At 43.3% G+C, this 24,127-nt stretch overlaps 1 protein-coding gene across 4 annotated transcripts in view; it reads left to right on the top strand.

Moving 5' to 3' along the window:
- ARHGAP27 (Rho GTPase activating protein 27) overlaps positions 1-24,127 on the top strand; it is a 627,637-nt gene that overhangs the window by 210,183 nt on the left and 393,327 nt on the right. For all 4 annotated transcript variants that reach the window (XM_078645012.1, XM_078645013.1, XM_078645010.1 and 1 more), the window contains exon 3: positions 6,088-6,201. In XM_078645012.1, the coding sequence (XP_078501138.1) occupies positions 6,088-6,201 (114 nt within the window). The remainder of the gene's footprint in view (positions 1-6,087; positions 6,202-24,127) is intronic.

Genomic DNA, 24,127 nt, shown 5'->3' on the forward strand with positions numbered 1-24,127 from the left:
GGTACACTTGTCCAAGAAAATAACTTTACTCAACGGATTCAAACTCTTGTGCTATCAGAAACTACATTAAGGAATGTTTAAACTCCACATAGAATACTTCAGAGCAGCATTACATGCTGCGCCCAGGCTTGCCAGTGGCGCAAAAAGGTGCAATCCTGTCTCTTCAATACTGATCTCACTGAGCTGGCTGTCCATTTAGGCAATAAGTATCTGTAGGCTACCCTGCATTACCCATAAGACACTCCACTCTACTTCCAAACCTATCTCGGCCAGAAACAAGCCATCTCAGGTGGCTTCGACAATTTAAGAGTGAAGACTCTCTAATTCTTGAGGTTATATTATTTACATTGTCAGTACTGTAAAGCAATCTCTTACAATGGAGTATTGATACTCGTGAGTTATAAAAGAAGTAGGTATACTAGCTTGGTAGTAGGTTACAAATAAAGCCCCACGAGGAGCAGCATCCTGGTACTCAGCCCTTCTCACGCCAACTGTCCACTCGTCCATCACAAACCCTCAACATTAAAACCATTCAATGACCCCACTCACTGGCTGAGCAGCAGAGAACATCAACACTGTGGGGAGAATGCATAAAATAGCAAAAGGCCACAGCACATCTCCCCCTTCTGAAATCAATAGAGAAAATTCAGCAAAACACCCCTCCCACACTCACCAGCAGCAGGCAACTTTGAGACTGGGGAGAGCAATCATAAGATAGCAAGAGTAACCATTAAAGCAATGGGGTAACCCAAAAGGTTCTAGGCCTGGGTATCATACGTTATAGGAAAAAATGGTCCAAGACCTCTATGGTTTCAAGGACTGAATAGATCAGCAAAAAATCATCAATTCCACATATTTGGAGCATATACATTAGTCTGCTCTATGCATTTTTGTAAACATTCAATATAAACATAAGGGCATAAAATAAACAAAAGTTTTGTCTAGATAATTGTTTTTAATCCATTATCTTATGGTCAAACTACACAACAGTATTTATACCTGTAACACATTACAGATACCACTGGTTGCCCCAGGTGGAGCGTGCAACATAGCGAAAGGGTGCAAGAAAGTAGTAAGTGTTTAAGGAAACAGAAAATGATAGAAGTGATAACACAAAACATTCAAGGCACTTTTTAACACAAAGACGGATCTACAAGTCGTCCGACCTATGGAAACCTGACCACTAAAAATGTATGGGATACTCCTTATTTTTCTATTTCAGTGATGAATTTATCATAGATTATGCACATCTATACAATGAGCATCAGGGTCCAGGTTTTATCAGACCAGCGTCGACGTTTCGACTCGTCTTCGGGCCTCACGGTTAATTACGCCTGGGCCATGCGAGTCTTCATCAGGACAGTGGATGGGACAACCGAGGGTATTAAAGGTGACCCTATAAAAGAGGAGTAGGTATACCTTTAAGCTGTTGTCACAGTTAAATATTTCTGAATTTGTATGCCCTTTTTAATCAAATTGCTTACCCTTTAGGTGCAAAAGTGGTAATAATTCCCACGTCTGGACCGGAATATCTCAGTCCTATAAAAACGAAAACGAACAGTGGGATTTTCGTAATAAGCCAACGGAGGGTAACTACTTGTCATAAATAATACCCATGCTGTGGTCATATATACCTGGTGATTGTCAGGGAAGATATAGGCATCAATGTCCATATTAATTCCAACCGTATCTGAAAGAATGATAACACGGATTGTAATCTCCATATCATCACAGCTACCACAAGTGATTTCAAATGGAGCCCAAAGACTAATTACCTGATCGTGAGTGCAAACACAGTCCACCTCTCCGACCAGTAGAAACAGCCCAACAGAAGAAAATTCCTCTTTCCAAGTTTTGCCGATTTTTAACTGAAGGGTACAAAATCGAAGAAAGTCGAGAGCAGTCAGGCGGCCGCACTATTTACATATAAGGCTAAGGCAGAGGTGAAGTTATCTATCTGGACCCTTACCGCGTGATTACGGACGCAGTAATTCCTGCATGGAGTCACAGGCTAGAACCGCGTTCGGCCATTGCAGCACTAAGTACGCGACTCAACCGGCAAGCAACATCGACGACGGACACTGGCGTACCAGTACAAGTCCGTTTCGAATAATTAAAAATTAAATAAATTACCCAAGCTGGCGGAACCTAATGTAATTATAATGGTTCCGCTATTTACTTATAGGGCAGCCAGTTTATAAGCTTAGTGATAAAACAGCAGCGGACTGCACAAGAACGTATCGGCCATCTTTGTTTGTGGAAACAGGGTGGTTGAGATTATTTTTCGTGGCGGCCATATTGGATCAAATACACATTGTTTGCATTTACAATTGCATGCAAGCTATTAGCAAGTATAATTTCAGTACATACAAAAGGTGTTTAGGTCATCAAAGGACCAATGCCATTATAATAAAATAATTGGCCATCCTCACGAGTAGGCATTAACATTCTTAAATGTAAACCAGACAAGAGCAGTGAAACACTCACAAATATAATGACATGCCTATCACTAAGATCACTAAGTGCTTAAGTTAAAAGTGAAATAACATTGTAACCCCACCTCATTCATTAATTAATCGATATATATAGGGGAATAGTCCAAAGGTATCTCATGATTAAAAACAACATATACATATATACAATCAATAACAATGTTCATCACCCTCCGGTAATGACTAACAAATTTATATTGCCACTGGATTACCGTGGTTCTCAAAAATGTACATTCAGTATCAAACACAACTCATAGAAGTGATACTTGTCTGTTAATTTCTTCCAATTCATTAAGGCCCCTGTTAACCGTATCTAGAAGGTGTATCCACTTGCATTCTCTTCTACTAAGAATGCTATTGAGATTTCCACCCCTTGGGTTGACTCTCACTTTTTCAATGACCCACCACTTAATACTAGTGGGCTCATGTTCAAAGGTGGTAAAATGTTCCACTAACGGAGCTCCTACCGTTCTGCAGCGTATGCGGCTGGTATGCTGGAGAATCCGGCATTTAACTCTTTGGATAGTCTGCCCCACATACATAAAATTTTTGAGAACCGCGGTAATCCAGTGGCAATATAAATTTGTTAGTCATTACCGGAGGGTGATGAATATTGTTATTGATTGTATATATGTATATGTTGTTTTTAATCATGAGATACCTTTGGACTATTACCCTATGTATATCGATTAATTAATGAATGAGGTGGGGTTACAATGTTATTTCACTTTTAACTTAAGCACTGTGGGACTATCTTAGTGATAGGCATGTCATTATATTTGTGATTGTTTCACTGCTCTTGTCTGGTTTACATTTAAGAATGTTAATGCCTATTCGTGAGGATGGCCAATTATTTTATTATAATGGCATTGGTCCTTTGATGACCTAAACACCTTTTGTATGTACTGAAATTATACTTGCTAATAGCTTGCATGCAATTGTAAATGCAAACAATGTGTATTTGATCCAATATGGCCGCCACGAAAAATAATCTCAACCACCCTGTTTCCCCAAACTAAGATGGCCGATACTTTCTTGTGCAGTCCGCTGCTGTTTTATCACTAAGCTTATTAACTGGCTGCCCTATAAGTAAATAGCGGAACCATTATAATTACATTAGGTTCCGCCAGCTTGGGTAATTTATTTAATTTTTAATTATTCGAAACGGACTTGTACTGGTACGCTAGTGTCCGTCGTCGATGTTGCTTGCCGGTTGAGTCGCGTACTTAGTGCTGCAATGGCCGAACGCGGTTCTAGCCTGTGAATCCATGCAGGAATTACTGCGTCCGTAATCACACGGTAAGGGTCCAGATAGATAACTTCACCTCTGCCTTAGCCTTATATGTAAATAGTGCTGCCGCCTGACTGCTCTCGACTTTCTTCGATTTTGTACCCTTCAGTTAAAAATCGGCGAAACTTGGAAAGAGGAATTTTCTTCTGTTGGGCCGTTTCTACTGGTCAGAGAGGTGGACTGTGTTTGCACTCACGATCAGGTAATTAGTCTTTGGGCTCCATTTGAAATCACGTTGTGGTAGCTGTGATGATATGGAGATTACTATCCGTGTTATCATTCTTTCAGATACGGTTGGAATTAATATGGACATTGATGCCTATATCTTCCCTGACAATCACCAGGTATATATGACCACAGCATGGGTATTATTTATGACAAGTAGTTACCCTCCGTTGGCTTATTACGAAAATCCCACTGTTCGTTTTTGTTTTTATAGGACTGAGATATTCCGGTCTAGACGTGGGAATTATTACCACTTTTGCACCTAAAGGGTAAGCAATTTGATTAAAAAGGGCATAAAAATTCAGAAATATTTAACTCTGACAACAGCTTAAAGGTATACCTACTCCTCTTTTATAGGGTCACCTTTAATACCCTCGGTTGTCCCATCCACTGTCCTGATGAAGACTCGCATGGCCCAGGCGTAATTAACCGTGAGGCCCCAAGACGAGTCGAAACTTCGACGCTGTTCTGATAAAACCTGGACCCTGATGCTCATTGTATAGATGTGCATAATCTATGATAAATTCATCACTGAAATAGAAAAATAAGGAGTATCCCATGAATTTTTAGTGGTCGGGTTTCCATAGGTCGGACGACTTGTAGATCCGTCTCTGTGTTAAAAAGTGCCTTGAATGTTTTGTGTTATCACTTCTATCATTTTCTGTTTCCTTAAACACTTACTACTTTCTTGCACCCTTTCGCTATGTTGCACGCTCCACCTGGGGCAACCAGTGGTGTCAATGTGTTACAGGTATAAATACTGTTGTGTAGTTTGACCATAAGATAATGGATTAAAAACAATTATCTAGACAAAACTGTTGTTTATTTTATGCCCTTATGTTTATATTGAATGTTTACAAAAATGCATAGAGCAGACTAATGTATATGCTCCAAATATGTGGAATTGATGATTTTTTGCTGATCTATTCAGTCCTTGAAACCATAGAGGTCTTGGACCATTTTTTCCTATAACGTAAGATAGCAAGAGGGCACAACACAATCCTTGTCTGGAAGTGGCACAAGGGTCTGGATTCCTAGCTGATGAGCCATTAGAAAAGTATCCACTTATGAGAATTATACAAAATAATGTAAATGCTTGCTGCTGACAGCTTATCCCATGAGGGCCCGGTATTAGTGCCAGATATGCAGTTTAGTAAATCTCTATTCTGTAATTAAGATTTATTGTTTCCCGCATTATTTGACTCAATTTTTTATAATGTTTATAGCATGCCTTCTATTTTCAATGTTTCTACCTGGTTTTACATATTGGTGATAGTAAGTTACTTACATTATGTTACAATACTGTTTATGTACTACATTTTGCAAAGCATGTGACCCGTAACCTATTTGTATTGTCAATATTGGGTTCGCATATTTTTTGCTTTTTTTGCTCTTTTTACATATGTAATTTCTCTCTTGCAACTAGTAGCTGGTTCGTAAGTGTATGGTCACCATTTGGAGTTAGTCTGTGCTAAATGAAACCTCTATTACATAAGTGAGTGAATCAATAAACTCTCAAATGAGATATGCTCATTTCCAATGTTCCCTATCCCTGATACGCCTGCGACATCACTTGCAATTTAGCTTGTGGATGACACCAGAAGTTCTGGAAGAGGATGTGGTGTAACAGCCAGAGCTGCCGACTGTGGATCTGGGGAGCCAGATTCGGGTCACTGCGTCGGCCTAACATCCCGTGATTCTGGGCAAATAATCACTTAATCTCCCCGTACCTGCAAGCTCATGAATGTGTCCTTGTGTAATATAACTGGTGCTCATATAAAGCATTACAGCACCTGCAGGTCGAGTTGACGCTCCACTTGGATGCTAAGGCCTTTTCCATCCTTCCCATGTAATTTCCATTGAAATGAATGGGCACTCCATGACGAGTTATCCTTGTCATTAGCATCCAAGTGGTTATAAGCTGCAGAACAACTAAAAGATGGTTATTTGTACTAGGAAAATTAGAACAATGTTTTCCTTATTGCTACGCTGAATTGCTGATTGTATGGTAGTTTAACAATATTCAGTCTAAAGAATTTCCAGTTTGACGGGTCCTTTTACCATTTCATTGTTTTGAAGCATCTGAGCAATGAAGCAATCCCTGCAGGTTTTCCTGAAGTACTCCAAAGAAGTGAGGTGTCCGGTGCTCCTGACAGCGCACATGTCTCGGAAGGGGCCAACTCACACCTACAGGTACGTGCAGAAGGTTCAGGGTAAATAGTTCTCCAAGATAATCATGAATTACAGTTATACCATATCCATGCCTTGTCACTGCACTAAAACCACCATAATTGAGACTAACTTCCATTATGTTGTTTTACCTCTACAAAGCTACAATTCTAAGCTGACTTCGTTTACAGGTTCCTTATTGAGATATCTGTAGTAGCAACTGGTAATTTATTAAGTGTGCTGAGACTTAACTATGGTTAGGTGTATTCACCATCTAGAGTGATGCTTTCAGCATTCAAGTGAAGCTGTAACCCATAAAGGAAGCGCATATATGTGATTGTGTGACTCCATCAATGGTGGCATGTGAACAGCTCCAGAATATCTAGCTTTTATTTTACATGCTAAATTAAGGACTTTTGATTGACATTTGAAGGTGTATTTTGCATAATAGAATTAAGAATAATGGAAGGTAAATGGAATGTATTTTCTTCCTAGCCACATTTCTCATACATATGCATATAATTTTGGAAACGTAAGTGAAGGGAGTCAGATGTTGTAAATGGGCCCACAAAGATGTTCCCCAATAATTTTCCTTTAGGGTTCTTAGGTACGAATAAACATTGACAAGGCTTATAGATCTTGCCTTTCTAGAGTGAGCTATTCGTTTGCCAATCCTTACTTGTAAAGCATTGCTAAAAAAAAAGTAAGAGAAAAACATTTTTAAATACTGGCGGAATGGTATTTATCTCAGGGAGGAATACGTTAGACAATCCCAAAAGAACATTACATTTGATTGATAAGGCCCGGGCGCGGAGCCCATAAGAATGCTCTACTAATATATTTTGATGCTGAAAAGCGTTTGACAGGGTACACTGCTCCTTTTTGTGGAAGACACTTTAAGCCTATGAATTCGGACCTAAATAAACTGCCTGGATCACTAGCAACTATGAGAGCTCAGTGGATATGTTTTTTTCTCTTAATGGTACAGTCTTGGACTCATTTGGTATTGAAAGAGGTATGAGACAGGGCTGACCACTGCTTCCCTCTTGTTTGCTTTATGTATGGAACCACTTGTGGGCGTGGGCAGAGCTAACCAAGAAATGAAAAGGATAGCTATAGGCAAGGGTGACCAAATAATTTATCTCCTAGCAGTTGATGTACTATTGATGATTGCTGAACCAATGTGTTTCATCCCACCCCTCCTAGAAGGGCTGAATAGATTTGGACGGTGTAAGACCTATCAACATTAGGTCTTCCCCCAAACTTTTTGCCTCTCCTCCTCTATTTTGTTGAACCTATTTATGTCGGCCATAGAACTCTGGGCACTTAACAACTGCTAACCAGTGATGAAGTGCATGTGCTTTCTCTCATAAAACCTGGTAGAATTGGCTTACACCCAATTGGTCTATTTAATTTACTTGTAAGTCCTTAGTAGGGTGGCACTGCATCTGCCCATGGCCTGTAAATTAAATGCTACTAGTGGGTCTGCAGCCGTGATTGTGCCACCCACTTAATTAGCACTTTAAACATAGCTCAGGCCTGCCATTGCAGCCTGTGTGTCCTGTTTTAAACTGCCATGTCGACCAGGTAAAGTAAACCCTTTGCCAGGTCTAACCCTTCCTTTTTAATACATATAAGTCACCCCTAAGGTAGGCCCTGGACATCCCCAAGGGCAGGGTGCAGTGTATTTGAAAAGTTGGTCATATACTTTTAAGTTTTATATGTCCTGGTAGTGAACAACTCATACATTCTTTTTTCTCTACTGCAAGGCCTACCTCTCCCATAGGATAGAATTGGAGTTGCCTTATTACGTTTTATAAGTGTAATTTCCCAATGAAAGAGATGACCAGATCATTTTTGGTGTTGGAATTGGGGTGAAAAGCCACATCTAGGGGTGAACCCAGATTTTAAATTACATTTCTGAAAATGCCACTCCTCTCCACCAAACACACGCAAAGGACTCGCGAATGGACCTAAATATGTGAGGATGGGAATCCCTACATGAAGAAATTCCTAAGTTGACAAATAAGCACAGTCTTAAATAACAACAGCGCTTGAACACTGCAAGCGAACAAACGCAGAAGGTTCCACATTAGGCATAGTCCACTCACCCGAGTGGGGGTGTAATAATTCAAATGAATGTGTCCTACATAAACATTTCACCAGCCCTGAAGAAGGCCTGCTATCACTTATCAGGCCCAACAAGAAGGTTGAAACGTGTCAGCGTATAAATTCAAGTGGCCAGGAGTCATTCTACCATCAATAAAGAAATAATATATTTATAAAACAGGCAAGCAGAGTATTGATACCTCCATGACCTTATAACGGATCTCTGCCCACACAAGAGCCCGTAATACCGTATGGAATGTATTATTAAGGGAAAAATATGTCCCCAATGTCTTAATAATATGTAACCGTTTTCATTATCACATTGTAGGACACCCTTTTCACATATGCACTAGTTAGGACCTGAGATGGCACACAATGTAATGTGGCAATTTAATGTTTGGATATTTTATATGTATATGTTTTTATGGTGTCGAACATAGGAGGATTTATATGAAATGTTTACATATTGTTTTGTGGCATACCATTGAAAGTATCACAGGTGGTACTTCAAAGAAGATAATGGCATCAGGTGATAAACATACTCTATAACAAGACATGTCTTCTCTCTGTGGATGCCTAATTTCATACTAATAACTGATACGAGGTAGCTGAGTAATAAAAAAACAACTAATGTCAAAAATTACATATCAGTCATAAGATGGCAATTTAAAGATATGAATAAGGAACGTACCTGCCATTAAAGTAGTTTGGGCTCAGTGGTATAAAGGGGTACTCTTATATTGTTAAAACATTTATTCATCTCAGCCCCCTAGGCTCAGACTAGGATCAATCCTCATTGTGATAGACACTTTTAGAAAGTTGGCATTTTCTTGCCTAGCCATTTAGTGCCTGGGCCTATCCTGGGTCATATGACTGAGTGTAGCTGATAGTTGGGCTTTGTGTATTTATCCTAGACAGCCACACGCAATGGGAGCTTAGGTGTGTATGGATGGGCCATCACTGGCAGGAAGGGAGGGAGGAGCTGGACACAACCTTATTTATACTTGAATAGGCTGTGTCTGCCTCCACTCAAAGGGTTGCATAAACCTTGTAGTTAGTCTGGACACAGGGCCAGGAAGGCAGGGCATCTGTGCATTTCAAAGGCATGCCTCTAGAAGCGTCTTCCCACTTCAAAGGCAGAAATGTGTATAAAAGACACCAGCTGTTCAGTACACTTCTGAACCTGAGGATACTCTGCCAGGAAGATGGACTGCTGTGCTGCTACAAGGACTGCCACTCTGCTGGACTGCTGCTATGAAGGGACTGCTGCCCTGCTGTGCTGACATGCTGCCTGCTGAGCTTTTGCCTGGGGAATAAGAGCTGGACTTGCAACTTCACCTTGAACCCATGACCCCAAAGGGACTCATAGGGCTAGTCTGCTGGCCTCCTGATCTGTGCCTCAAGTACATAGAAGGCTCCCCAACAGCTCCTGGACCAGCCTTCAGCAAGGCCCTGACCCCCAAGGGGTGCCTCTCAGGTCTTGGACCCTTGGTGTGGCTCACGGGCTCTTTAAATCACTTTTTTGGGTCTTTGCATCTGCTAGTGGGCCCAGTGCGTTTTCACTGTTTTACTGTTTGAAGTGTTGTACAAATATTTTACACATAGCCTCTAAGTTAAGCCTAACTGCTCTGTGCCAAGCTACCAGGTGGTTGAGCACAGGCTAATGTAGGGTTAGCTTCTGCCTTACCATGACAAGGATTGTGTTTGCTGCTTGACTAGGACTCACCTCCCAATCAACCAACAACCAAATTGTTAACAAACGGGCATTAGGTTTCATAATTAACTTGCACAAATCACAACTCTTGAACTTATCTATTCCAGTTTATTAGGTAAACACTATACGGTTGAATTTCCTCTTATCCTGGGCTGGAAAGCATATCACATACCTTGGGAACAAGATAGTCTCCTCTTCAGAGGAAACATCCTGTGTGAGTCATGTGGATCTCAGGCACCCCCGCCAATCGAAGCAGGAGAGTAAGCTTAGAGAGGACTTGGATGTAATGCTGCATTTAAAATACCAGAGCTCCCTTGATTGTTATGCTTGCCCCAAACACTCCCTTTGCAACCACCCAAGTGGGTCCTAAGTTACATCCAAAGCACATTGAACAACTTTATATTGGGAGGTAAAAATGCATGACTCCCTAAACACATGAGTATGCACCAACAAATGAGGTTTTTTTTTTGTTGAGAATCCTCCTTATTTTGCATTACAGCCATCTGCTCAGATGAGATAAATGGTGAAGTGGAGGAGATCGGCAAGTGAAAAAGCTTAGAGTTTTATAGATCAGAAAATCGCTGGAGAACACATTTGGAAGATACCATAGTTGACCAATCTACATTGCACCTGGGTCCTGTTACGAAAGCTAAATTGTCGATATGTTTTTTTTTTTTAACTGTCCGTGTATCCATCTCCCTTTATTCCTTTTATTGGTAATCCTGAGTTTACCCCCCAGGTATGAATGAAAGCCAATTTCAGACATGGAAGATGGCTAACTGTATATGAAAAACTGTCACCTAAAGCCTCAAGTCAGTTAGACGAGTTAAACTTGACTATTGCTTTCCTGAGTCTAAAACAATGTGTTACCTTTAAGTGAGATACTGGGTGACATGTCTGTGAAGCTGTTTGCCCCTAGACCTATGACCTCATTTGAGCACTGGCTTATTCTTAATCCCATGACAAATATCTGATATCTGAATTTTGCAAAGCCCTTGGCCGAGTTTTACCTCAGACTCAGACATCTGGGAAGTCTGAGCTCGGCAGATAGTTACAAACCAAACAATGGGGAGAGATCCTAGCCAGGCCCAGATTAAGTGCCTTTAGTACTTCAATGAGGGAGGCACTCATGAAAATTGTTGTGTATTGGTACAGTACTCCCAATTGAAAACACAAATGAGATCAGAGTAGATCTGACCTTTTCTGGAGAAACTGTGGCAACTGTGGGTCCCTCCTACATCTCCTATGCTCTACAGAAATATTGGAAGGAAGCCGTTGATGTCAGCAACCAGATTTTAGATGTTAAATTACTTATGCCCCCATTGGGTATATCATGGATGTAACATCCTAGGGTATGCCCCCATGGGTATATCATCCTAGGGTATGCCCCCATGGGTATATCATCCTAGGGTATGTTTCTTACCCATCGCTAAGGTGTCAACAGATCACTGTATTGCTATATGCCGCTAAAATAAGCAATTTTGGGCTTCTGGGATAATTAATAAATGCCTTGCCATAGACCATGGCTATATCATGTGTGGGACATAGTTGGCTTGGTAGCTCCAGGACTTGGCAAACACAGGCAGCACATACGTTGCTGAGGAAGGGCAGGCTGCTTGACTCACTTAGTCTGCATTTTTAGTGGAAGAGCAAATGGAAAGGTGTCTCTTCTCCCAGAGTCCCACAAATCTGATCCCCATGCTGCTGCAGGGTGCCAAATGGTTGGAGCATCCATTCCAGTTCTTAGGCATATGGAGAGTAAATGGCAAACATTTTCCTTTAAATTCCTCAGACAGCTGATATTTTTTTTATATAACTGGTGCTAGTCCTCTGTGTTATCTTTAAGCTGGATCAGTACAACATACATTTCTGGAAACTGTGCAGTTTTAAAGATTGATAATGTTTAATTCAATGTTCAGCTTTGAAATACCTTACAATATGTTTGCTTTTTCTTTAGCATTTTAGTGTTGCCTTTGTATATTAATTTTAAAACTACATACATATATGCTCCCAATGCCTGACTTGAAGAATCCATTCCAAGATTGGGCAGCAAGATGTAGCTTAAATGGGGTCCAATGGGGGTGGATACACCATAATCATAATGCCTGATTTCAAGAATCCCTTTAGTCCAGGAGTCTCCTGAATGTAAACAATGTCAGAAATAAAGATGACAGCAGCTGGTTCTTGCATTTTGACTAAGTAGCCCATCAGGGAAAATAAAGATGCACTTAGGGGGTCGCTTTTCATGCAGGCCAAGAGGTAAAGCAAATATACAAGTGTTTTATTTCTCAAGCTCTCCTTGTACGCCAGCTATGTAGGTCTACATGTGTGCATGTGTGCATGTGTGTAATCACACTGCTGTTCATTTATATGCACACTATACAAATACACTGTATTTGACAATTAATAAGTGTTAAACACTGCTTAACATAATGTCCCTCATTCTACCTAATGTAGAAGAATAAAAGATTGATTTAAAACCTAAACAGATTAAAATGCCTGCCTAGCAAGTTGCATGCAATTATTTGTAGTAAGCTCATTAACTAATGAGCTATTTTGCCAGATTGGAATATGTGATCTTCAAATCACATAAGGGTATCTTGAACACTCACATTAACCCACTGACTAGCTTACTAGGATACAAACCTATGATCTGCAGCATACAAGCAGTGCTCTGAAACATCCTCATTAACCATCTAATTTATTTAATGATGATTAGAATCTATGAATCCTGGATGACACTATAATCTCTACAGCAAGCGCTTTATACACTTACTCGCTCTGTCTCTGTTACGAGTACTAGATATATAAAAGTGCTTTCTTTTGCCCTTAGTTACTGCAAATTCTAGCTGATATATCTATGTAGCGATAAGCTTTGTATTTTTGCTAGTCACAGGTGAACTCATATTGACATCGGGGACATTTTCCCAAGACTTGCAGAAAAAAAATTCCCAATTGTAATTATTGGTGATCGGTAGATTTATTGATCATTTCCAAATCCAAATCCAAAAGACTTTATTTGGATAACACCATATCCATAAAAGTAGAGCACATACAAGAATTAAAATCACAATTAAAATACAATTATAATAGTGTGATGAACAAAAATTCATAAGGTTAAGAACAGTTGGTTTCTTATATTCCCTCTCTAGTCTTTGCGTGCGATAAAATGCATACAGTGCTCACCTAAGAACGTTTTTATCTACAGCCTCATCTGCGTTTGGGTTTAGAAACAACCCTTCAAAATTAACACTTTTCAGGGTCTTGTTTACCTCAGCAAGCCATGGGATATCCATCCCTTTATCACAGCTGATGCAATCACCTATTATCTCCGTGGTGAGAGATGCTACAGGATTTTTCATTATGGCTAGGCAGAACAATGTGGGGCATGCCCTTGTAAAATCTTCAATGTAACTTAGTTTCAGTTCGCTATGGCATATGTACTGAGGAGTGGAGATTGGTGCACCCAGAAGCTTTCTACAGACTCTGTTTTCCTCTTGTTGAACACTTGGGTTTTTAGCAATACCCCAAACCTCTGCCCCGTAGGTTGCTATGGGTATGCACTGTGATTTAAAAATCTTTAAAAACACTACAATTGCCCCAGATCTTTTTGGGCTGGGAAGGCTGAGGATAGAATTGGTGGCCTTTGAGAACTTTTTCTTACAAAACACCACATGTTCAGACCAGGTGGCGTTCGCAGCAAAGACCAACCCCGGGTATGGGAAAGTGCTAGTGCAAGTTATTTTTTGATCACCCATGGATATTGAACTTAAGGGGTATTTCCTTGGCCCACAGGACATTATAAATGATTTCCTAAAATTGGTGCAAAAAACTAGACCAGTCATAAAGTCAGTGAATCCCCGTACTAAAGTAATTATTGGTATTTTATTGTTGTGTTTGTCTGCTTTTATATGTTTATATGGATTTTACAGTTAAAAAAAATCTTATAATAATATTAGTGCTGCACTCTGACACTTGATGGATACAAATAGACCACTGTAGCAGATGCTTTAGCACCTGAAGTAGTTTTAAAATGCTTTCTGTTGTGTGACCAAGATAGTAAGCTAGAAGAGGTTTACGTCTCGTTTCCTTTGTTCCTTGGGGCATAGTTTGTAAATCTAATGAATATGTACTAGCTGAACTTAGGCTCCTATGTTATGTTATATGTTACTATCACTCGAGAGGGTATCCTTGCGATAAGCAGATGTGAGTCTAGCCAAACCTAGGGCCTGGTGAGACTACTTGAAAAGCCAGGTCTTCAGCTTCTTGCAAAATTCAATAAATGAGGAGGAGCCTCTTTTGTGTAGTGGCAGGTCGTTCCATGCTTTAGGAGTGATGTAGGAGTAAGCGCGACCATCAGATCTAGTGTTCCATATGTGTGGGATCTGTACAAGTACAAGTCCAGATGGAGATGTCTGCAAGGTTTGTGAAAACAGATGTGATTGTTGAGGTATGCTGGGCCAACATTATGTAATGTCTTGAAAGTGTGGGTGAAGAGTTTGAATTATGCTTGTTTTTATATGAGGAGCCAGTGGAGCTCCTTCAGATATGGTGTGATGTGAGTCCAGCTTGGGAAGTTGAGAGTGAGTCTGGCTGTCGAGTTCTGAATGGTCTTAGACTTCTTTTTTTTGTTGATCTCAGCATAAGGGTGTTCCTGTTGTGGAGCTTACTTGTGACATGTGCGTGTTGGACAGTTTTCAGGGTGCTGATTTGGGAGCCAATTGAAAAAGTTCCTTAACATCTTCAGGATATAGAAGCAAGAGGCGGTGACGGCATGGACTTGGGCAGTCATGTTAAATTTGTTGTCGATGACAATCCTGAGGTTCTTGGCATGGGTGATAGGGTGTCGGCCACTAGGTGGAGTCCCATAGTGAAGTGCTCTTCCCAAAGATGTTGATTTCGGTCTCGCTAAAGTTCAGCTTCAGACTGTGGTCTTCATACAGTGGACAATGTAAGTCGTGGAAGCATTGACCTTGATCTGGGTACCAGGCTTCTTTTTGTCTGTGAGGGACAGAATTGAGTGCTGTTGGTCCATGTCTTTTCCCTTTTTGACTCCACCCTCTTTCTGACATTGCTCTGTCCACAACCCTAAATGTGTGCGTTTTCTAGGGAACATTTTCCATGTGCAGCCCTGACTGCATTTACTTTTGTCCCACTCTCCACACACCATTCTAGTGTTCCAATAAATGTGACATGTAACCAGCCACTCCCAGAGGGCTGGCTCCCACACTCAGCTCACACCACAGGTGTTACCAGCCAGGTGTCCCTGCCGATAAAAGGGGCGGGCGAATATACCTGGGGCCAGTTCCTGTAACTCCAACCATGGCTCTGTGTCGTTGATACACCTATATGTGAGCCTATGCCCCAAGCCACTACAATGGCGACAAGCGGGTCTGTCCCCGCATGTAGGCTGGCAGCCGTTTCTCAGTTTGTCATGGGGGAAGAGTGGTTAGAGTCTATGACTTGTCCCCACACCTACTGCCAGCTTGTTAGCGGCTGAAGCAGGGTGTGAAGAAGGCCACCCAGTGTATGCATTGGTATTTTATCGGGTGTGACCCCTACAGCTGCCTGCATTGCTGATATCTCTGCAGCTGAGGTCTGACCAGCCCTGCAGGGAGGGAAATGTCTCAGGAGGAGGTAACCAGTGCTGCCCATGAGGAGAAAGTGGGTTATTGGTAGGGGCAAATGTATGACTGCCACTGGCAATAAGGCCACTAACACATGATAGGACTCAGCATAGGTCTTAGAAAATTATTCCTTTGCTCAACCCTTGGTAACATGGCTGCGAGCCTACAAGCTTAACTTCAAAGACCGGTATGTAAAGCATTCAAAAACACCATTTCAGTAAATAATTAAGACACAACACAAAATAAAAATCCAACACCAATTTATAAAAATAGGTAATATTTGTATTTTTTAAATGACACCAAAACGAAAATAATCCACTGTAGGGAACCAGAGATATGAATTTTTAAAGATTAGTCACTTTCTAGTGCTTAGAAACCAACAGTGCCCCTTAAGTCATTTTGTTTTCTCTGTCAGGGACACACCTTTATAAATTGTTCTGAAGAATTCTCACCACTGTAGTGGGACGCCTTCTTCAGCAAGCGGGGTCCAGTTAGAACACCTTCCTGGCGTTCTGCTTGCGGGACCCAAAGTATCTAACACACAATCCAAGGTTCTGGAATCTCCAAGAGGGTCCTTGAAAGTGTGAAACTTCAATTCCGCAATCCACTTGAACAAAACCCTTACACATTCACTGGTACTCCAGGCTTTGAATTCTTTGTAGGGCTGTCCAGGTGAGCTCTGTTAACCTGTAACTTGCAGGTAGTTCCACTCTTGAGTCTTTTGGCAGCAAGGTAATCCACAGGGCTGTAGTTTCAAATGGTGCAGTCTTCATAGGTCAGGCCTTAGAGTTCCTTGCACAGCAAAAAAACTTTCCAGCAGGGCACTTCTTGCTTCATTCAGTTTCAAGCAGCAGATCTTTAATACAATGTGGGGAGTAAAATGTAAAATTTCATTTACCCAGGCATATAAAACTTCATTTCATAAGGGCACTCCTTATAGATTACTGACCCCCCACCCCTGAGATACCTAGGGGTGACCCTGGGGGTCCCTAATATGCAAAAACATGGTAGGTTTTTCATTTTTAAGGGCCCCTACCCCCAAAGTCGAGTTTGGGCACAATTTGAGGTCTAAATGCTGTCCTGGCCACCAGTTCTGCTTTTAAACTGACCTCAGGCTTCAGCACTGCACACATGCAAGTGCAGAAAATCTGCTGGCCTCTTAACTGCCATGCCCCAGGATACTGGAGACATCTAGGTAGTTTCAATCCCGTGCCCTATTACATACTAGGGGCTTATGGGGTAGGTCATGCCAATTACAGGGGTACCCCACCATGCCATAGTGTACCCTAGTGTATGTTGGGCGTCTTAACTGTATTCTAATGTGTTCCTTTTGGCTTGGCATTGGCCCTGGGCCTGGTTAAACAGAGCCCAGGGTCAGTCAGAGTCAGTAACCACCAGTTCCAGTCAGCAAAAAGTTGGGGGGTGCCCAGGGCACAGGATGACTTTGCAACACATCCATTGCACTGTGACAGAAGCGGAAGGGAGCTGCCCTGCGAGTCTATGAAGCACATCACTCCACCCGGTTGGAAAGCACTGATGGACAAAGGTCACAGCAGCCGCAGCTGTGACCTGGGACAAGTGCAGGGCAGCGTGACAAGGCAGGGGCAGCGCCAACAAATGAACGTGCCCCTGGACCCTCAAAGTTTAGAATGCCCATGCTCTGACTTGCTGAGGTGTTCACAAGGGATGTATGACGTTACATCGCAAACTTTTACAACGCACACCGTTACAACGCAATTTTTACAACGCATATACATTTACAACGAATGCTTTTACAACGCATGACATTACATAGCAGATGCTATCACAACGCATGCCATTACAACGTAAGTATAGGTAAGTATATTATTTTTAAAAAAAAATTTATTTATTAAAATTTAATTAATTTATTAAATTAAATTATTTTTTAATAATTAATTTGTAAATATATATACTTTAAAAAATAGTTTATTTTAAAAAGAACAATTATTATTAAAGAACTATTATTACAAAATAATAAAATTATTAAAATTAATTATTTAAATTATTTAAAATTATTTATTTAAAAACTGAACCCTAAAAATACCCTTTACCCTGAACCCTTAAAATATCCATGTACCCCATAACCCATACCTAGCCCTGAAACCTAAAAATACACCTGTACCCCAAAACCCAAACCTAGCCCTGAAACCTAAAAATACCCCTGTACCCCAAAACCCATACCTAACCATGAAACCTAAAAATACCCCTGTACCCCAAAACCCAAACCTAGCCCTGAAACCTAAAAATGCCCCTGTACCCCAAAACCCATACCTAACCCTGAAACCTAAAAATACCCCTGTACCCCAAAACCCAAACCTAGCCCTGAAACCTAAAAATACCCCTGTACCCCAAAACCCAAACCTAGCCCTGAAACCTAAAAATACCCCTGTACCCCAAAACCCAAACCTAGCCCTGAAACCTAAAAATACCCCTGTACCCCAAAACCCAAACCTAGCCCTGAAACCTAAAAATACCCATGTACCCTAAAACCCAAACCTAGCCCTGAAACCTAAAAATACCCCTGTACCCCAAAACCCAAACCTAGCCCTGAAACCTAAAAATACCCATGTACCCCAAAACCCAAACCTAGCCCTGAAACCTAAAAATACCCCTGTACCCCAAAACCTAGCCCTGAAACCTAAAAATACCCCTGTACCCCAAAACCCAAACCTAGCCCTGAAACCTAAAAATACCCCTGTACCCCAAAACCCAAACCTAACCCTGAAACCTAAAAATACCCCTGTACCCCAAAACCCATACCTAGCCCTGAAACCTAAAAATACCCCTGTACCCCAAAACCCATACCTAGCCCTGAAACCTAAAAATACCCCTGTACTCCAAAACCCAAACCTAGCCCTGAAACCTAAAAATACCCCTGTACCCCAAAACCCAAACCTAACCCTGAAACCTAAAAATACCCCTGTACCCCAAAACCCATACCTAGCCCTGAAACCTAAAAATACCCCTGTACCCCAAAACCCATACCTAGCCCTGAAACCTAAAAATATCCCTGTACCCCAAAACCCAAACCTAGCCCTGAAACCTAAAAATACCCCTGTACCCCATAACCCAAAACTAAATATATACTATTACTTAAATTAATTTATTTAATTTACATTTAAAAAAAAGATTTAAAAAAATAACATACTTACCAATACTTACGTTGTAATGGCATGCGTTGTAATAGCATCTGCTATGTAATGTCATGCGTTGTAAAGGCATGCGTTGTAACGGATCCTGTGTTGTAATGGTGTGCGTTGTAACGGTGTGCGTTGTAATAGTTGCGTTGTAAGGGTTGTTTCCCGTTCACAAGCTGCCCTGCCTGCTGCTGTCTGCCCCAGCGAAGTGGGAAGATGAGTGCCTCACGCTGACAGCTGACTGCACTCTTGCGCGTCAAGCTGCTTTTCGCTCTGCTCTGCTCATATTTTCCTTACTTCAGATTTTAAAAACTGATTCTGAATCTGTTGGAACTTGAATTGGCACTTTGCACTTTGATATGAACTGGAAGTTGGGGGTGGGCTTTCCTGGGCATTGCCTCACGCTTGGGACATAGAGCGCTACCATTTTGGGGAGGTGCTCGCTCTAGTCTCATATGAATAAAAGCGGAGACGCTGTGCAGCCGCAGTTGGTCTCACGCTGACAGCTGACCGCACTCTTGCTCGTCAAGCTGCTTTTCACTCTGCTCATACTTTGCTTACCTCAGATTTTAAAAACTGATTTTAAAAGTTCACATTGAATTTGAATCTGTTTGAACTTGAATTGACACTTTGCACTTTGGTACGAACGGGAAGTTGGGGGTAGGCTTTCCTGGGCATTGCCTCATGCTTGGCACATAGAGCGCCACCATTTTGGGGAGGTGCATGCTCTAGTCACATATTTATAAAAGTGGAGACGCTGTGCGGCCACGCCAAAGGTGCGCCTAAGGCAAGCCTGTCTGTGCCTGTCAGCATCCCAGAGGTGGCCATGCTGCCCGTTTGCCCTCTGGTACGACTCTCACTATCCAGTATCGGCGTGAAGAACTGCTTTACTTAGGCACCTTTCATTCGTGCCAGGGTGCAGTGGCTAGCTGAGATAATTGGGCCAACTTTCACTGCCCGATTTGCAAATGGTCTTTCCCCAGGGTCACAAGAGGATCTCCTAAGATGTCCGCCCCTAGTAAGGAAGCCGTCAACCCAGAGAGACAGGGGAAACCCTATAGAGCAATGTTGCTCAACACACGCTCCCTGCAAAAACATGAGGCACAAATTTATGATCTTCTCTCAGATGCTCGCCCTGACCTTCTATTTCTCACAGAAACTTGACTGTCTGACTCCTCAAACCCCACTATCACCTAGGCCATTCCATCAGGATGTAGAATTCTGAGGAAAGATCGCCGGTAGGGAAAACAGGTGACGTTGCCATTGTCTTTAAGCAAGAGTTTGAGTGCACTTCAATCATGTTAGACCTTGATGAGGGTGCATAATGCTTAGGTTTCCGCTGTACTTTACCTCCCCTCCGAATGCATTACAGGGAGCCTGATCTACATTCCCCTGGGGACACCTGGCAATTTCATTAAGTCCCTGAATGAAGCCATTACCCCTCTAGCCCTCAGATACAATCATCTTCTCCTCTTAGGGGATTTTAACTTACATATGGATAAACCTTTGGATCCACATGTTATTTCTCTAGCGGAAATGATGACAACTTGCAGCCTTGCCGCTTTCATCTCCTCTCCCACACATTACTTGGGCCATACTCTTGATTATATCTTTTGTAATGTGGCTTTGGAGATAGATCCTCCGGCCCCCATCATATGGCCTGACCACCTCCTTATCAACTTCAAGATACCTAGCACAGGGACTGATATCCCTCCCCAGGTGAAAACGGCAGAATATAATTACAGAGCCCTTCACAAAATATCTCTCCCTTCTTTGGTGAATCCCTTAGAATCTTCAGCTCCTCCTCTAGTCGGAAACTCCGAAGTAGATGCGCTTGCACTAGAATCCTAGCTCAGGACAAATGTTTAGGCGGTAGCCCCTCTGACCTCCCGCACCTCCAGGAGGACTAGTCTCTCTGCCTCTTGGTTCAACAAATCCCTGAGAGCCAGAAAACGTGAATGCAAATGCTTAGAAAGTAAGTGGCAAAATCATTATACATTGAAGTATAAGCTGATCTATAAGGCTGCTCTAAAATCTTATTATCTGCAGGTGAAAGAAGCTAAGAAGACCTATCTGCAGGCTAAGATTCATATCGCTAGCAATAAGGGCAAGGAGATCTTTACCATAGTGAAGTCGTTCACCTCCTTCCAGCATCACCACGAGCGGCAGATAGTCTGTCGCCGGCTCGAGCCCGGCCCCCGCGCCTCCCGCACTACAAGGGAACGTGTTGAGCTGGCAGGGCTTGCCGGCGCAGTGCCATGGGGTAAGTAATTGCTGCCCCGCCCCGTGCACCTCCTCACCTGCAGTGGACCCCGCGGCTGTGCGCCCGCACCGCCGGCTCCTCCCAGGGCCTGCTGGCCCAGACTCGCTCTCCAAGCCTGCTCCCGAGCACTGAGGCCCTGACTTAGGGCTGCCCTTTCCACTGCCTGCATCATCTGCTGGACCCTCGAGGGAGAGCCCATGTAACGCCTCGCCTCGGGGGAAGAGGCCTTCGACAGTGCCCCAGAGACTTTGTCTGCCAAACAAGCACTGGCAGCTGCAACAACAATAATTTTAAAAAACATATGTGAAAGGAAGGGAAAGTGGAAGTAAGAATACTAAGTGTAGCACACTTTTGGCCAGGGGTATTGAAACCATCCACAAAACCACAACCCTGTGGGGGCCAAGTCTAATCACACTCCAGGGGCACAGATTAAGGTGCGCAGAGCGAAACATCACGCCACCTGCAGGCGCGAGGGGACACCACACCGCCAGGGTATTAAGGACACGTGCCGAGAGGCACACACCGGAACTGCACGTCAGCACGCAAGCCACGCTCCTACACGTGCCCAGCCGCAATGAGCAACACCACGCCAGCGGCATGGACTGCCGCCCAGAAAGATGGGGGCGCAATCAAGTGGTCGCTGCCAATCCCCCGCCACCAGTGTACACCCACACTGCGGTCGCACCATTACCCCCTTCAGTGAGGACGCGGACCCCGCAATGGCGGCTCCAAGATGGAAGGCCTGTGTCGGGCAGCTCAACCACTACTTCAAGGGGACCCGAGAAATCAATGGGACTGTCAAGCGATCACTCCTCATTTATTATGACGGGGCAGAGATATATGATCTGTTCGAGACGCTCCCCAGTACCGGAACCGACGAGGACTACGAGGCGGCGGTCGCCGCGCTCAACAAACACTTCGACCCACAGCTCAATCACGACTTTGAGAAATTCAAGTTCAAGAGGGCGTGGCAAACTGAGACCGAATCTGTGGACATGTTTTATCTGCAACTGCGCCGTCTGGCCAGCAAGTGCCCTTTCTTGGACCTGAGGAATGAGATCCGGGACCAGATCATCCTAGGATGCCGCTCAAAACTCGTGCAAAAACTCATCCACCGGCAACCAGGAATCTCGCTGAATGAGATTCTAATCCTAGCTCGCTCCCACGAACTGTCGGACGCCAGGGCAGAGGAAATGGAAGCCGCCTTGCACACACCAGTCGCCGCATCACTGACGCCCAGGCCCCCACCGATCAAGGAGGAAAAGGTGGAAGCCATCCAGAGAAAGCCCCCGACACCTCGCCAGGCGCCTAGACCGCCACCAAGTGGACCATGTGGATACTGCGGGAAAGATCACTCTACAACGGCCGACTGTGGGACGAAAGGAAAGATATGCTCCCGCTGCGGAAGGCTAAACCATTACACCAAAATATGCCACGGAGGGAAGTTCCGATCGGCGATGTCAAGGCCCAGAAGTGTGTCACAGCGCGTTCGACAAATCTTCCTGGATGACCCACCGCCGGTACCAGATGACCAGCCCCAGGAGAAATGCCCCAAGTATGAGGATGAGGACGACGATGAAGTGTTCGTGGTGTCATACGTCAACCGGACGAGGACCCACCGAAAGCCACCTCCCATGTGCTCCGTCTCCATCGAAACAATTAGCACACAGTGTCCTGAAAGGTAAAGGTTAGTAGGCAGTTTATAAGTAGCATGCATATAGCATTACCAGGTTGGGTAGGAAGGAGATAACTCAATTTTTTGAATGGAAAAATAGTTATTCATCTTTATATTATAACATTCATTTCATGGTTGGAGGTATACAGTTGAAAACAGCACTGCATAAATTGTAGGGACAACCACATGAAACTTGGTGCAGCAAAAGTGAATAAATAGTGCAAGTGGCGACGCAAGTGAAAGAGAGCAAAAAACAGCGTGGTCGGCGCACTATGGAGACGTGCAAGTTATATACAGTGAGTGGCTAAAGGCGACATGTGTGACTTAGTGATATCACAAGAAGCACAGTTAATTGTTGAAATTTGGAGCCACTGGGAAGTAGTGCGCCTATTAATTAGGCTGTTGGGTCGACGGCGTTTCGATCCGGACGATTTCGGATCATCATCAGGACTGGTTGTCAGATTTGAATAGTGCTTAAAGAGTCCAAGTAATTTGGAGTACTTGTAACCAACCGGGGTGTAATTAGTCAGGGACCAACGAGGAATCGGGTCACAGGGAGAGCTGGCCGATATTATATTCCTGTCTCAGTGCCAGTCGGGTTGGAAGCGGCAACATTGGGATGCCTTCACGTTGTAATCAGCCACATTAGTCAGCCGAGTTAACAGGGCGCTGGGTCAGTCAGCGCGTCCGTCTCGAAGGCACTGACGTACAAGCTCTCATTGACACTGGGTCCTCCGTCAATGTGATGGACTCCAACCAATATGATCGCCTATCACCGCGACTTCCCCTTGCACCATCCACTGCAAGGATTTACACGTATGGCGGGACAGACCCGCTCCCTCTCCGGGGCGTCATTCAGACCACGGTCGTGAGTGGAAGCTACTCCACTGAAGCGAAATTCCACGTCACGGAGGGGAAGAAAGGGACTTTGCTCAGCTGTCAAACAGCCAAAGACCTCGGGCTTGTCTTCTTTGCTAATCAAGTTCACTAGTCCCAGGCGGAGGTGATGTTGAAGGAATTTCCGGTGCTCTTCGAAGGCCTAGGGAAACTAAAAGAGAAGAGGGTCAAGCTTCACATTGACCCGTCCGTGCGACCAGTGACCCTCCGGCACCATCGGGTGCCCTTCAACTTACACCCACAAGTAGAGGAGGTGCTAAGGAAGCTCGAAGAGTTAGGGGTCATCGAGAAGGTGTCCGGGCCTATGCCATGGGTGTTCCCGCTGGTCGTGGCACCCAAACCCAAGCAACCAGGAGCCATTCGACTCTGTGTTGATATGAGACTGCCGAATATGACGGTGAAGAGAGAACGCCACATCACCCCTACGATGAACTACATCATAGCTGACCTAAATGGATCAAAGTGGTTCTCCAAACTGGACCTCAACGCCGGCTACCACCAGCTGGA

The sequence above is a fragment of the Lissotriton helveticus genome, chromosome 5_1 (genome assembly GCF_964261635.1).
Source record: "Lissotriton helveticus chromosome 5_1, aLisHel1.1, whole genome shotgun sequence".
Taxonomy (NCBI): Eukaryota; Metazoa; Chordata; class Amphibia; order Caudata; family Salamandridae; genus Lissotriton; species Lissotriton helveticus.